This window comes from Chlamydomonas reinhardtii, chromosome 4 (genome assembly GCF_000002595.2).
Source record: "Chlamydomonas reinhardtii strain CC-503 cw92 mt+ chromosome 4, whole genome shotgun sequence".
NCBI classification, from domain to species: domain Eukaryota; kingdom Viridiplantae; phylum Chlorophyta; class Chlorophyceae; order Chlamydomonadales; family Chlamydomonadaceae; genus Chlamydomonas; species Chlamydomonas reinhardtii.
In genome coordinates, this window is record NC_057007.1 from 3,376,818 (window position 1) to 3,389,967 (window position 13,150).

Consider the following 13,150-nt stretch of genomic DNA (forward strand, 5'->3'; position numbering starts at 1 on the left):
GACACCCAGCACGCACCCCGCGAAACACCCACGCACCTGGCTCCAGCCCGCATACAGCACGAACAGCGCCACCATCACCACCATGCGCAGCTGCGCGCCCAGCCCCAACATCACGTCCACGTGCTCCAGCGCCGCCGCGCCCGACAGCGCATTCAGCGATAGCGACCGCGCCAGCGTCGCCGCTCGCCGCAGCACCGGCCGCAGAGCCACCGGCACACGCTCCAACTGGGGCACACGCTGCCACTGCTGCCCGCCGCCGCCGGCTGCGCCGCTAGCAGCGTAAGCGGCAGCTTTGTCGCCGCCTGCGGCCCCGGCGCCGGCGAAGCCGGCGGCGGCGGCTGCCGCCGCTGCGGCGGGTCCTCCCTTTTTCATCAGGTACACTTCCGCAGGGACGATGACCATGTACTGGGCGTCGGCGGTTGGATCGTCTGAGCTGCCGCTGGTCTGGCGCGCCACGCCACTACTATCGCGGCCGTGGAGGTGGACGTGCCCCTCCTCGGCACCGTCGCCTGCACCGTTGCCCGCGCCTGTCGAGACCCCAGCAGCTGTCTCGGTGGCTCCGGCGGCGCCGGCGGCGGCATCTACACCCGCAGCCATCGCAAACATCGCATGCGTGGCCCCGGCGCAGTCGGCACAGTCGGCCGCGGAAGGCGAATCCTCGCCGTCGCTGTAGGCGCGCAGCAGCGCGAAGGGGCTGAGCTTTGGGACGCCCGCGTCTGTGCCAACCCTGGACGCCGCGCCCCCGCCACCTCCATCATCAGCACCGCCGCCGCGCTCGGCTTGCCCCAGCCAGGCGGCGGCCGCCTCATCCTCGTCCTGCTGCAGCCGCTGCTGTTGCCGCTGCCGCTCCAGCTCGTCACTGTCGTCCGTGTCCTCCTCATTGAAATCGACGTCTGCGGCCACGCTCGGCAGCGGCACGGCCAGAGGCGCCACCGAGGCGGCTGTTGCCAACAGGCTGCCTCGCGAGCCGAGCAAGGCGTCCGCCGCGGTGCCACTGTCGCCACCGCCTCGGCCAGCAAAGAAACTGCGCCCCTTGCCACGCCAGCTACCGCTCGGTCCAATGCTGCCGAGCGTGTTTGCGCGCCGCAGCAGCGACACCACGGCAGCGGCTGCGGAGGCGACGGGTTGCAATGGCGAAGGCCTGTCGCAGCTTGCGGTGCCGTGCAGCGGCACCTGCAGGCGTGCCAGCAGCGGTGCATGTGACAGGGCTCCGACTGGCGCCGCTTGGCTTTGTGCTGAGGGCAGTTGCTGTTGCTGCTGTTGCTGCTGTTGCTGCTGTTGCTGCTGTTGCTGCGCTAGCTCCTGCTGGCGCTGCGGCTCGTGCTGCTTGAAAGAGCTTGTGAAGGATTCCGTGTTGATGCTCCATGTGCCGCCCAGCGGGCCTGCCGCGAACGCGCTGACGTGGCCGTGAGGGCTGAAGCGCGCACCCGCTTCAGGCATGCCTGTGCCCACCACCGTCAAACTGCTGCTTGGTACAACGGCACTTTTGCCTTGCGTCAATTCACCCGCGGTCGAGACGTCTTCAGTCAACACACTGGCCTTGACGACGCCAAACGGCGTGCGTGCGTCTCCAAAGCTGCCTGAGTGGTTGGCAGCGGCGGATGCACTGGCACCCGCCGCCGACCGCAGCAGCCCAACACGAACCGAGGTGGAATGAGTGGCTGAGCTCTGCTGCTCGCCATGTGGGCCGCGGTCCAAGACTTCCGCCGTGAAGTCCGTGTAATGCGTGTTGCTTGGGGACGTGACGTCAGCACTACCGCTTATCAACAGGCTGAACGGGGTTGCGAACGGCCCGCTGGCAGCCCCAACTCCAACTCCCGGAGCAATGCCAGTTGCCGCTGCGGCTGCGGCCGGATGGCCACCCAAGAGCTCATGAGTGTCCATGCCGCCACCGCTGGCGGGGCCAGCGCCACGGCGGCGCGAGCCGCTGCTGACGCCAGCAGCACCGCCAGCGAGGCGGTGCGCCAGCTGCCGTAGCTGCAAGCCATTGAAGGTGCGCAGGCGGCCCGGACCGCTGTCACTCACAACAGTTCCAGCGCCGCCGTCTGTCGCAAACCCGCTGGCGCTGGCGCCGCCATGTGAGGGTGGCAGCAGGTTGGGGGCGGCCCGCGGCGACGCCAGAGCAGTGCTGGCGGCGCCTTCCTCAGCCTCGGGCCCAGACCCGGCCCCGCCGCTCGCTGGTGACTTGGGCGTGTGCGGGTCTCGTGGTCTGGGCTGTTCGTGGGGGGCCGCGCCAGCAGCAGCCGTCAGCACCTTTATTTGGAGGCCACGCACAGCGTCCGCTGCGGCCGCCGCCCCGCGGCTGACAGCGAAGGGCGACGGCAAGGGCAGGGGCCCCGTGCCCGTAGGCGTGGCCGATGGCGAATCGAGTGGGAAGCCGCTCGCGGCGCAAGGGGCCGGCTCATCTCCCGACGCAATGGGCGCAAATGAACAAGCTGCAGCGCTCAGGCCGCCGCCGTCGCTGGCGTCAGCAATTGTTGGCAGCCGGGCTGCGGATGCTGCGGCGACGGAGCTGCCACCAGCAGTGCCGCTGTGACCCCGCCGCACGCTGCGGTCAAGCACGTCAGCGCTTCGGCTGTCAAAAGCTGTGCCACTCGAAAGTACGCCATCCTGCGGTGATCCCTGCTGCGGCTGCGGTGCTGAAGCCAGTGGCGGGTTTGCGCGATGGACGCCCGCAGCGGCAGCGGCCGCCGCCGCCGCCGCCAGCATCTGTTGCACAGCCACCTTTATGACAGAGACGCCAATCTGGGACTGCCGGCCCTGGGAGACCAAACGGTCATCTTGCGCCGTGCCACTAGACACCGTGTGGACACCGGTGGTGCCTGAGGGCACGGCCGAAGCCGGACCGCCCTTGGTCGGTTCGTCTCCTGCCCGGTCGTACACACTGTCGTTATAAATTCCGGGCTGGGGCCCTGTCGCACTGCTGCCAACGAAGGTGAATGAAGGCCCGCGCGCCGCTTGTGCGGGAGGCGAACCGATCAATCCGTCCGTGGCGCCGCCAATGGCCGGGTACGCTGCCATACTCCCAGACCGGGGTGTTTCGTTTTCGCCAAAGGCCAGGCGGCGCGCGCAGCCAGGACGGTAGCTGGCCGACCCTGTCGCTGCCTCGCCTTTGCTCGCGCCTTTTGCCATCCAGCCGCGCGGCGGCTTGGCGCCTGCCGGCGTGCCGCTGCCCTTGCCACCATCGCTGTCGTCGCTTCCACCACCGCTGCCGCGATGGCGCCGACGCCGGGTGGCATTGCGTCGCCGGCCAGATGGTGGTCCGGCGCCCAGGATTGTGGCTTGGTGGCCGCGCAATGCGCGCTTGCCCAGCCGGTACCTGCAAGTGATGGGCGGTCATTGAGAAGATGGAAGCTCTCGTGATGCCAATGGGTACCCCCGGGTTGGGCGGTGTCACTGCGGCAGGGATGACGTCCAGGACATGGCAGCTGACGCGGAAGCTCAAGGCCTCTCATGCAATGCCATGCGTTGCATTCCTGATTTCTCACCGTATGGACCACAGCGCCACCACAATACCGATGACCACGATGGGCGTGATGAGCCCGGCAGACAGCTGCATTTGCGCCTGTCGGGACAGGAGTGGGACAAACACCGAGACAGTGAAATAAAACCATGTTAGGTTGCGGAGCCTTGACATGAAGCGGACAGCCAAGGTCATGAATGAGCTGCGGGTGGAGTGAGGGAGCAGGTATGGCCTTTGTAAGTAAGGAGGTCGGCTTCATGTGATCAATATTCACACCGTGACGTACCTGTTCGCCCGGGCCAGCATCAGGCGCAAGGCATGACGGTGCCGAGATGAACTTCCCCTGGGCGCCTGTCAGGGCTCCCAGTGCGCCCTGCGCCCAGATCACAGGCAGACACCACTGGGGTGCTTAGCGGCCAGAAACACAAACCGCATTTGTAATAGAGTGCAAACGGCAACTGCGTGGCGACGGTAGGTGTCAAGGCACATGGTGGATGTTGCAGTGGAGGAAGCAATGCGTTAGCTGCTCAGGAGCAGTCAGTCCTACAGACACAAGCACACGGACACAGACCCACCTGGAATCGCGCAATGACGTTGGGCCAGTCAATGTTGAGACGGCAAATGATAACGAAGTACTGCATGTGCACAATGGCAACCTGTACACAACATATACGGCAAACAGTCGATTGCGTGATCAGCCAGCATGCAACCAGGAAACGTGGGCCCGTACGCGTCATCATGGCTACCATATGCAAACGTCTATTTGGCAAAGAAAGGGACGGTTACGCATCGCATGCAGCAGAGCTTGTTTCCGACGAATGGGCACAATCGTGTGCAACGCCCGACAAGCCCGACAACCCGGCCCGCACAAGCAGCAGGCTCGCACCTTGAGCACGTCTGCGGCCGACACGTCTGCGTGCAGCCCGATGCCGTCTTTGAGGTTGGTCCACGCCGAGTACAGGACCAGCGCGGCGTTGCCCAGCACGCCTGCCGGGGGTAATCCATGGATAAATTCAGTACATGAGTTGTCATCGACCGGTGCTTCACAATTTCAATATGACGCCCAGCAAAACAGTCACTGCAAAACAGGTACCGGAAGCAGTCTCTGCAGATTTCAGGTCAAGCTCAGACTCACCCAGCGTCACGAGCGCCGCGGTGGCGGGCACGGCCAGGCACTTGGCGCAGTCCAGATCTGAGGTGAGGAAATAGCCGCGCTGGCATGACGCACACAGCTGCCCCGTGTAGCCGGGCGCGCACTGCAGCTGCATGTAGCTTCCGGGGTGGTCGGCAGGCACGCCCCACAGGTAACACGGCAGCGGCGGTGGTGGCTCCTGCAGCTGCTGTTGCGGCTGAGCAGCCGAGGTTGGCGGCAACGTGGGCGGTGGAGCATTCACCAGCCTCGACAGCGCGGCGGCGCCCGGAGGCCTGGAAGCGTACCACTGCTGCTGGCACAGCAGCAGCACCTGGCTCCGCAGCTCGCCACTGCTGACGGTACCCAACCCGAAGTAGCCCGACCCGCCGAAGCCGGCAGCAGTAGCCGCCGCGAAGACCCCCGAGGCGTTGGCGGTGGACAGGGAGGCCAGGAAGGCCGCGGCAGCTGCGCCAGTGGATTCCACGGACGCCCCGCGGGTTGCCAGGCAGGCGTTGGGCTTGGGGCAGCGGTGCATTTGCGTGGAGTTAGGTGCACTGTGCCAGTACCCTGGCTGCGGCACCACTACCGCGCCGCCAGGGCAGATGGCTCGGTCCGGGCAGTTGTGGCACTGTGCCATTGGCATCGCACTCTCACGCACCCAAGCGTAGAGCGCTGCTGGTGATGCGCCCGCGCCAGGTGCAATGGCACCCAGGCCCGCGGCTGCCAGCGTGGCACCATCACCATCATAGACTGCGGCAGTTGTGCCATTGCTGCTGCCAGAAGCATCTGTGGCTGTGGCTGGTCCATAGGACGGTGCAGGTGAGGGTGTGAGTGGCCGGGTGTCAGCCCAGAAGTCATACTGGTCCGGCTGGCAGACCTGTGGCAACCAAAAGGCAGATGTGAGTATGTGTGTGCGTTGGCATGCTTGCTGCTGGAAACATGGCGATACAAGGTTGAGCGTTGATGGGGAACACGTCCTGACATCCTGACATATGGTGGCAGCAGCTGCCATCATCATGTGTGTTGCCTCACCGAGCAGGAGGTCCAGGCTGGGGAACCCGGTGTGACACGTGAGGCGTCCAGCTGCTCGCCGGCTGCACAGGGCAGCAGCAGCACTGGCTCCCGCAGAGGTGAGACCTATGGCATGAAGTTGGGCATGCGCATACCAGAAATGTGGGTAAGCAGGCAGGCAGGTGGCACAAGGGCTGGATGGGGCACCACTGCAGCATGAAGCAGAGCCAAGTGTGTACGGTAGTGCAGGTAGCATCCAGCACACATGGGTAGACATGGCAGCCTTGAAAGAGCATAGGAAGGCAAAAATAATGTCGCAAGCAATGTGAAGGTAGGGCAGGGCTCACCTCCACAGAAATGTAGCCACTGCTGACAGACACAGCGGACACCACGAGCTCATACACACCAGGCCAGCCACTCGCCACCACCTGCATGGGTGTTATTATCATCGCGTAACCAGCAGTGGCCAGTCCCAAGTAAGCAAGCACGCCTACTGCAGGTGTCCTGATGTGCTTCCAGAGGCCACCAAGAGCCCATTGCATCTGTGCCAGCCCAGCAACTTGCCTGCTCCCATTCAGCCGTGCCATTCTGTACCGTCAACTCCAGTGCCCGTGACTCAAGGATCGCCAGGGGCAGGCCATCTGCGGTGCTTGAGGTGAAAGACGATGACGAGGGTGGTGGTGCACCGGTGGCCTGAAGGCGGCGCTGACCTGGGCTGCTGGTGCCAGCTGCCGTGACCAGGGACAGCCCCGCAACGATCTCCCAGGCATCTGTGTTAGGCCCAGGGCAAGGTGCAGAGAGAGGACAGGTTAGGGTGCACATTACATGTCAGTGGGCTGGTGGCTCTGGAGCTGCATGGCCAGGGCACAAGGCACAAAGCAAGGGCAGGGCAAGGGCATAGCTCACATGCACAAGGTGCATGAGTGCACCCAAACAGGCACACCGGCAAGTTCCTGGCTTACCATCTGACCCCACAGGGATGCCTAGGCCGTTGATCAGCTGAACCTGGATGTGAAGCTTGGTGCCTGCAGGCGTTAACCGCATGTCTTATTTGATGCTGCAAGAACTGCACATTTGGCTGCACGGGTCACGAGAGGCAGCAGCGTACCGCATTGCAAAAAACATGTACTGAAGGCCCGCCTCTTGCTACTCACGCACCTGTTGGCAAGGCCCAATATGCGGCAGCATAGCTTGGTGCACCACCAACGTCTCTGCCACGCATGAGCTGCAGCTGCGCATTGCTGGCGTTGTTGTGACTGCCACTGCTGCTTCCAAGGCTGTTGTCGCTGCTACTTATTTCGCTGCTTCCACTGCCACCCCCAGCAGCACTGGTGCCGGACGTCAGTGCTGTGTTGGCATCATATCGTTGCAGAGTGATGATCCGGAAGGCGGCTGGAGGCAGGGTCAGGAACTGCTGGCTGTCGTTGAGCAGCGGCTGTAGCAGCCGCTTCAGGAGCAGGCTGTAGTCAGCATCGTTCGTATCGACAGTAGAATTGGCTGTAGCAGCACCCGTCTCCGCTGCTGGCAAGCCAACTGATGTGAAGGCCGGGATTCGGCACATGGCCAGGCTCCGAAGCAGTAGCTCAGGCTTGGCCTGCTGGGCTGCAGTAGCGGCAGTAGCGGTAGCAGCAGCACCAATGCTGATGTTGACACCATGGGCGCGCAGCACACCCACTGCTACAGCCACGTCTTCGGGATGCGGGGCGCCAGCAGCGAGGATAGCAAACGCCTCGGGCACACGGCGGGCGGCAAAGAGCTCATAGGCGGTTGGCGAGGCTGCACCCATGGTTGTGTCGGCTTCAGGTGTGGCTGTCCGGGCCGGGTCGCAAGCCGGCCACACGGCGCTTGCGTATGAGTCTTGCAGCCACATGTGAGAGCTGTTGCCGCCAGCGGCGCTGCTGTTGGCGTCAGCAGTAGTGCGGTCATTGGCACCAGCAGCGACGCCAGTGGTGGCGGCACTGGCAGCCTGCTGGTTGTCGGAGCCTGGAGACGCCACCACCGGCACGTAACCGCTGACGCCAGTTGTCGCAGCCGCCGTTGCATCGTGCCCATACGGTAGGCGGCAGTTGGTGATGACTAATGGCCAGCAGCCCAGCGTTGGATCCAGGTTCCGGCTGAGCAACAGGCCTTGGAACAGCGGAGCCATCAGCGCAGCGACGGGACTGCTGCTGGATCCAAGATCCAGATGTGCAGCCGCCGCCGCTGCGGCAGCCGCCGCTGCCGCCTGCCCGCCCTCCGGCCGGCCCCAGCTGAAGCCGTCCGCAAAGGCACGCAGCAGCGTGTTTGCCAGGGTTCCGGCATTGCCCTCTCCGCTGCTGTTACCGCTGCTGTTGCTGCTGCTGATGTTGTTGACGGCGGCGGCTGCACCGTTGCCAAGGCCCCGCAGTGCGGGGCACTGCTGTTTGGACATTATGGCAGCGCCACGGGTGGCGGCTGCATTGCCACGCGACAGATCGCTACGACTGAGCGCGAGCGCCACGGGCCCCACCACCATGAGCCCGCCGCCATACCCCTGGTAAGGGAGCAGCAGTGCCAACCCCGAGTCAGCACCGCCGCCGCCAACAGCCGCCATGCCGGCGCCCGTACTGCTGTCGGCGGCGGCAGCGGCGGTGTTCCCTGCCAGCGTAGCGCGGTGGATAAACGCAACGGTGCCGCCGCCGCCGCCTGCCGCCGCCGCCATCGCGGCGGCGGCGCGGCCGCCGGATGCGCCGCTGGCAGCGGCGCTGCTGGTGTCCGGTGCCAAGCGGCCAGAAATGTAGATACCCCCGCCGGCGCCGGCGGCATTGTCGGCGATCCGAACGTCAGTGAGCATGAGACTGCTACAGCCGTCCAGGTGCAGGCCGCCACCGATGCCGCCGGGGCTGCTACTGCCGAGCACCTGCACGCCGCTAAGTACAAGGAGCGAGCAGTTGTCGGCGTGCAAGCCGCCGCCGCCGCCAATGCCGCCAGGCGCCGCCTCCAGCGCGTTCCGCGCCAACCGACTGCCGTGCACAACCATGCTGACGTCAGCGCCGGCATAGATCCCGCCGCCGCCGCCGTCGCCGCCGCCAGCCGGCAGCGTCACCGTGTTGTTGCAGACGTCGAGCCACATTGCAACAGCGCGCAACAGCCCGTCAAGTGCGGCGCCGCCGCCGGCCGCGGCCGCGCCGCTGCGCAGCGGCCGCGCGCCGCCGGCGCCGTCACCGCTGACGGCGTTGGCGATCAGACTTATGTTGGTCAGGCGCAGCAGCGGCGGCGGCGGGATCTCGCCGTACCAGTCCGCGGCTGCGGCAGCCGCGGCGGCGGCGGCGGCGGCGGTGAATGCGACGGAGCCGTTACGAATCGCAGCTCGCGCCGCCGCCAGCACGTTCAGGAAGGCATCGCTGGCGGCGTCGCCGCACGTGTGCGTTGGGCACAGCACTGCCAGGCCGCCGCCGGCGACGCCGGCGGCACCATTGCGCACGCGCACGGCCGTCAGGTTGGCGGAGACGAGCGTCATGCGACTGAGGGTAAGGTGCAGGCCGCCGCCCGTTCCGCTGGCGCGATTGGCGCCGAACTCGCTACCCGTCACGGACAGTGCCGCCGCCAGCAGCGGCGATGAGTGCATGAACGCAGGGACGCTGCTGCCGCTTGTGCTGTTGCTACTGCTGTTGCTACTGCTGGCAGTGATGCCGGCTGCAGCCATGTCAGACAGCAGGCTGTCTGAGCTCCACATGTCCTCCTCACCCATCAGACCAGGTTGGTGGTCTGGCGGGTACGCCGCCAGACCGCCGCCGCCGCCGGTCGCCGCATTGCCTGAAAACGCGCTGTCTGACACCACCAGGGTGCCCGGCGCCGCCCACATCAACCCCCCGCCGCTGTACGATGCCGTGTTGCCGACAAAGCGACAACCGGCCACGCGGCTGTGTGAGCGGTAGAACGCGGCTCTGGCCAAGGCCAGCGAAGAAGCGGCCGAAGGCGAGTCGGGACTGTTGCTGGTTCCACCTTGGTCCAGGACATCCAACTGTAGCACCAGCGCCGCGCCTCCCCCATTGCGAGCAGCGATGTTGCCTGCAAAGGTGCTGTTGACTAGGGCCGCCGCCACGCCAGCGGCGGCAAAGATGCCGCCGCCATCCAGGCCCACGGCGGCGTTCGCCGTCAGCGTGCAGCCGTACAGTGTCAGGCTAGCGCCGCTGCTGCTGAGGCCGTTCGCCGCGTTGCTGGCGGCGGCGCTGTTGCCTCCACCTGTGCCGCTGCTGTCGTCATTCATGGCGTATGCGCCTGCGGCGGATGGCTGAAAGGCTGCTGGAAACGGTGGCGGCACCATGGCGACGGCGCCACCGGCTTGGGCCGCGACGTTGTCTGCAAAGCCGCAGCTGGTGAGAGAGAAGGCGCCACCGCGATTGGCGTAGATGGCGCCGCCGCTGGATTTTACCGAGTTGCCTGTGAAATTGCTCGACGTTACCTCCACCGCCCCCACGCCAAGCAAGCCCGCGTCGCCTGAAGCATCAGCAAAGCCGCCGCCGCTGCTGTTGCCGGTTGCAGCTGCTGACGGTGCGGTGGCGGCGCTGGATTCCGGCGGCGCCACTGCCAGCGCACCCCCTTGCTGATCAGCGCTGTTGCTGGAGAAAATGGATTCCGCGATCCAGACGGGGGCGGTGGTGCCGATATACACACCGCCCCCCCTGCCGCGCACGGTGTTGGATGCGAACACAGCCCCAAGCACGGTCAGGCTGCCGGCGGCGGCAGCAGCCGCTGGCATGGCAGCTGTAGCATTAGCATCGGCGGCTGCAGCAGCAGCAGCAGCCGTTGACACAGGCTGCTCTGCTTGCGCCAATCCGCCGTGGACACATACTGCGCCGCCGGTCTGCTCGGCATAGTTTGACACGAACCGTGTGCCGTGGATCCCGACCGAGCACGGCGTGGACGTGTACAGCCCCCCGCCAGACGACCTTGCAGAGTTACTCGTGAATTGGCCTCCACGGAGACTGACGCCCGCCGCTGCCACGGCCGCCGCAGCAGCAGCCGCGCCCGCAGACCCCACGGCATTGCACTGCCACACGCCGGGGAGCGACAGCACCGCAGCGCCGCCGCCCGCCTGCCCGGCCGAGTTGGATTCAAAATCTGTGTCGTGCAGTCGTACGCCGCACGTGCCCGGCAGCAGATACACGTAGGCGCCGCCGCCGCTGGCGTCCGCTGCGTTTCCCCGCAGCGTGCAGCCGGCCAACTCCAAGCTACTGCCGCCGCTGCTACTGCCGCCGCTGCTACTGCCGCCGCTGCCACTGCCGCCGCTGCCACTGCCGCCGCTGCTGCTACAGCCTGTCCCGGCGCCTGTGGCCGCACTGCTGCTGTTGGTGCTACTGCTGGCCTGTAGGAGGCTCTGGTCGGCCACTCTGGGCGGCAGTGCGGCAAAACCTCCCCCGAACAGCCCAGCGCGATTGGCTGCCAGCGTGACATTTGCCTGTGGGGAGAGAGCACAGGGCGGGTATGAGTTGAAGCATGTGCGAGGTAGGCGTGTACGACATTTGATGCAGGTGGCACGTCAGGAGCTAACCAGCAGCAGTGCGCCCAACTCACCAGCCGCACTGAAACCAGTGTTGCCAGGAACACGCCTCCGCCCGAGGCCTGCGCGCTGTTGCTGGTGATGGTACTGTCGCTCAGCTCCACACCAGCAGCCGTCGACGCCGCGACCACCACCGTCGCTGCTGCTGGCGGCAGCGCGCCGGCCGCCGCATTGGAGGCGGCGGTAGCCGCGGGGCCGCTGGCCGCAGCAACGGCGGCAGCCAGGGCCGCCATTGCGGGTGGCGATACCGCCAGACCACCTCCGCTCTGAGCCGCCGCGTTTCCATCCAGCGTGCAGCCACGGAGCGTCACGGCAGCCAACGTGCCTACATAGGCGCCGCCCCCATTCGCCTGAGCGCTGTTGGCTTCCAGCCGACAGTCCACGAGCTCCAACGGCGACCCAACATTACTGCTGCTGCCGTCGCCTGACCCGACATCGATTCCCGTGCCTCCGCCTTCGCTCACGCCTGCGCCTCCCGCGCCGCTGCTGCCTACGCTAGGACTACCCAGCAGCACCGAAGCCGACGACGATGACAGCATTGAAGACGACGCCGTCGGCAACACGGCCGCCACCGCGCCTCCGCTCGCGCCCGCGGTGTTCGACCTGAGCATGCAGCCGAGCAGCCGCACGCCGCCGCCCGTCGCGGCCGACAGAGCGCCGCCATTTCCCTGGCTCGCGGCATTGCGACTGAAGCTACAGCCATGCAGCGACACCGCCTGCCAGGCTGACGCGGAGCCCAGCGATGGGGCCGGCGGCCCGGTCACTGCCAGCGCGCCGCCGCCCATAACAGCCGCGTTGCCTTCAAAGCTACAGCCTGCGACCAAAGCCTGGCAGTAGCCGAGCAACACGGCGCCGCCGCTGCCGCCACTGACGCTACTGCCGAAGCGCGAGCCGGCCAGTATGACGTTGCAGGCCCCGGGCGCCGCCGCCCACGCCGCAGCCTGCCACGCGGCATCGACGTCGGCACTGCCGACACCGGCGCCAGCGTCCGCGTCACTCGCCCGGGCATTCGTAGCGGCGGCGGCGGCGGTAGCGGCTGAGGCTGTAGCAGTGGCAGCGGCCCGCGTCCATGCGCCGCCTCCGCCGGCCAGCCCTGCTACTGCCAGTGCGCCGCCGTCGCGCCACACCGAATCAACGGACGAGGTGCCGTCGCCGGCGCGGTTGCCCATCAGGGTGCAATTGGAGATCCGCAGCAGCAGCGCGGCGCGACTCGCAGCGGAGGCAAGCACGGCTCCCCTGCGTGCGCGTAATGAGTTGTACACACGTGTAACATGTAGAATGGCACGACAACAAGGTGCGCGCGCTCATTAAAAGTCAGCGGATGGCAAGCTAGGCTCAAGGTTCTGGGTGGAAGTGCGCGAGGCACACAGTCGACCTATTCCCCGTATGCGTTGCTGATGACACATATACACACGGTCGCGTAGGACCTACCCTGCCCAGCCAGCGGCGTTGTGCGACAGGGTGGCGTCAGTTATGAGCACCGTCCACGTGGTGGTTGCGGCAGTTACGGCGGTTGAAGCCATTGTTGCCGTGGCTATGCTACCGGCTTTGACGGCCGCGGTTGTTGTGTCAGCCACCGAATCGTACGACTCTGCGGCAGCCAAGTACAGCGCCCCTCCTGACAGGCCAGCGGTGTTGCTCAGCAGCGAGGCGCCGCCGGAGATGGCAATGGTGACGTTTACGGCGGCTCCGCTTGCCTGTTGAAGGAAGAAGTTGTTAACAAACGTGAAGGCACAACTTGCACAGCCATCCGCAGCCCAGGCAGCTTTCGTTTTTAATGGATTTCAGTCCAATGCAACGCATCACAATGCAGCGTTATTCTTACCGCATCACAGCAATGCCTGCAAAACGGAGGTGTAGGAAGGGGGCGCGGGGCGCCCAGTACAACCGACGGTACACCCAGTCAAGGGGTAACCGCGTAACCATGTAGCCCGAAGGGACACGTCATGACACTGGTAGGCAGAGCCAGACTATTAAGCCGTCCGGGGAGAGTGCTTTGGCCATTCACTAATACTTGAACAGA

General features: G+C 65.9%; 1 protein-coding gene across 1 annotated transcript in view; it reads right to left on the reverse strand.

Moving 5' to 3' along the window:
- CHLRE_04g227500v5 (uncharacterized protein) overlaps positions 1–13,150 on the reverse strand; it is a 28,185-nt gene that overhangs the window by 6,459 nt on the left and 8,576 nt on the right. The window contains exons 17-29 of the mRNA XM_043062034.1: positions 12,559–12,824; positions 11,142–12,363; positions 6,765–11,025; positions 6,569–6,631; positions 6,171–6,376; positions 5,954–6,034; positions 5,628–5,732; positions 4,599–5,472; positions 4,350–4,450; positions 4,039–4,119; positions 3,750–3,836; positions 3,489–3,565; positions 37–3,319 (exon numbers count right to left, since the gene is read on the reverse strand). Coding sequence (XP_042925386.1) covers positions 37–3,319; positions 3,489–3,565; positions 3,750–3,836; positions 4,039–4,119; positions 4,350–4,450; positions 4,599–5,472; positions 5,628–5,732; positions 5,954–6,034; positions 6,171–6,376; positions 6,569–6,631; positions 6,765–11,025; positions 11,142–12,363; positions 12,559–12,824 — 10,707 coding nt within the window. The remainder of the gene's footprint in view (positions 1–36; positions 3,320–3,488; positions 3,566–3,749; positions 3,837–4,038; positions 4,120–4,349; positions 4,451–4,598; positions 5,473–5,627; positions 5,733–5,953; positions 6,035–6,170; positions 6,377–6,568; positions 6,632–6,764; positions 11,026–11,141; positions 12,364–12,558; positions 12,825–13,150) is intronic.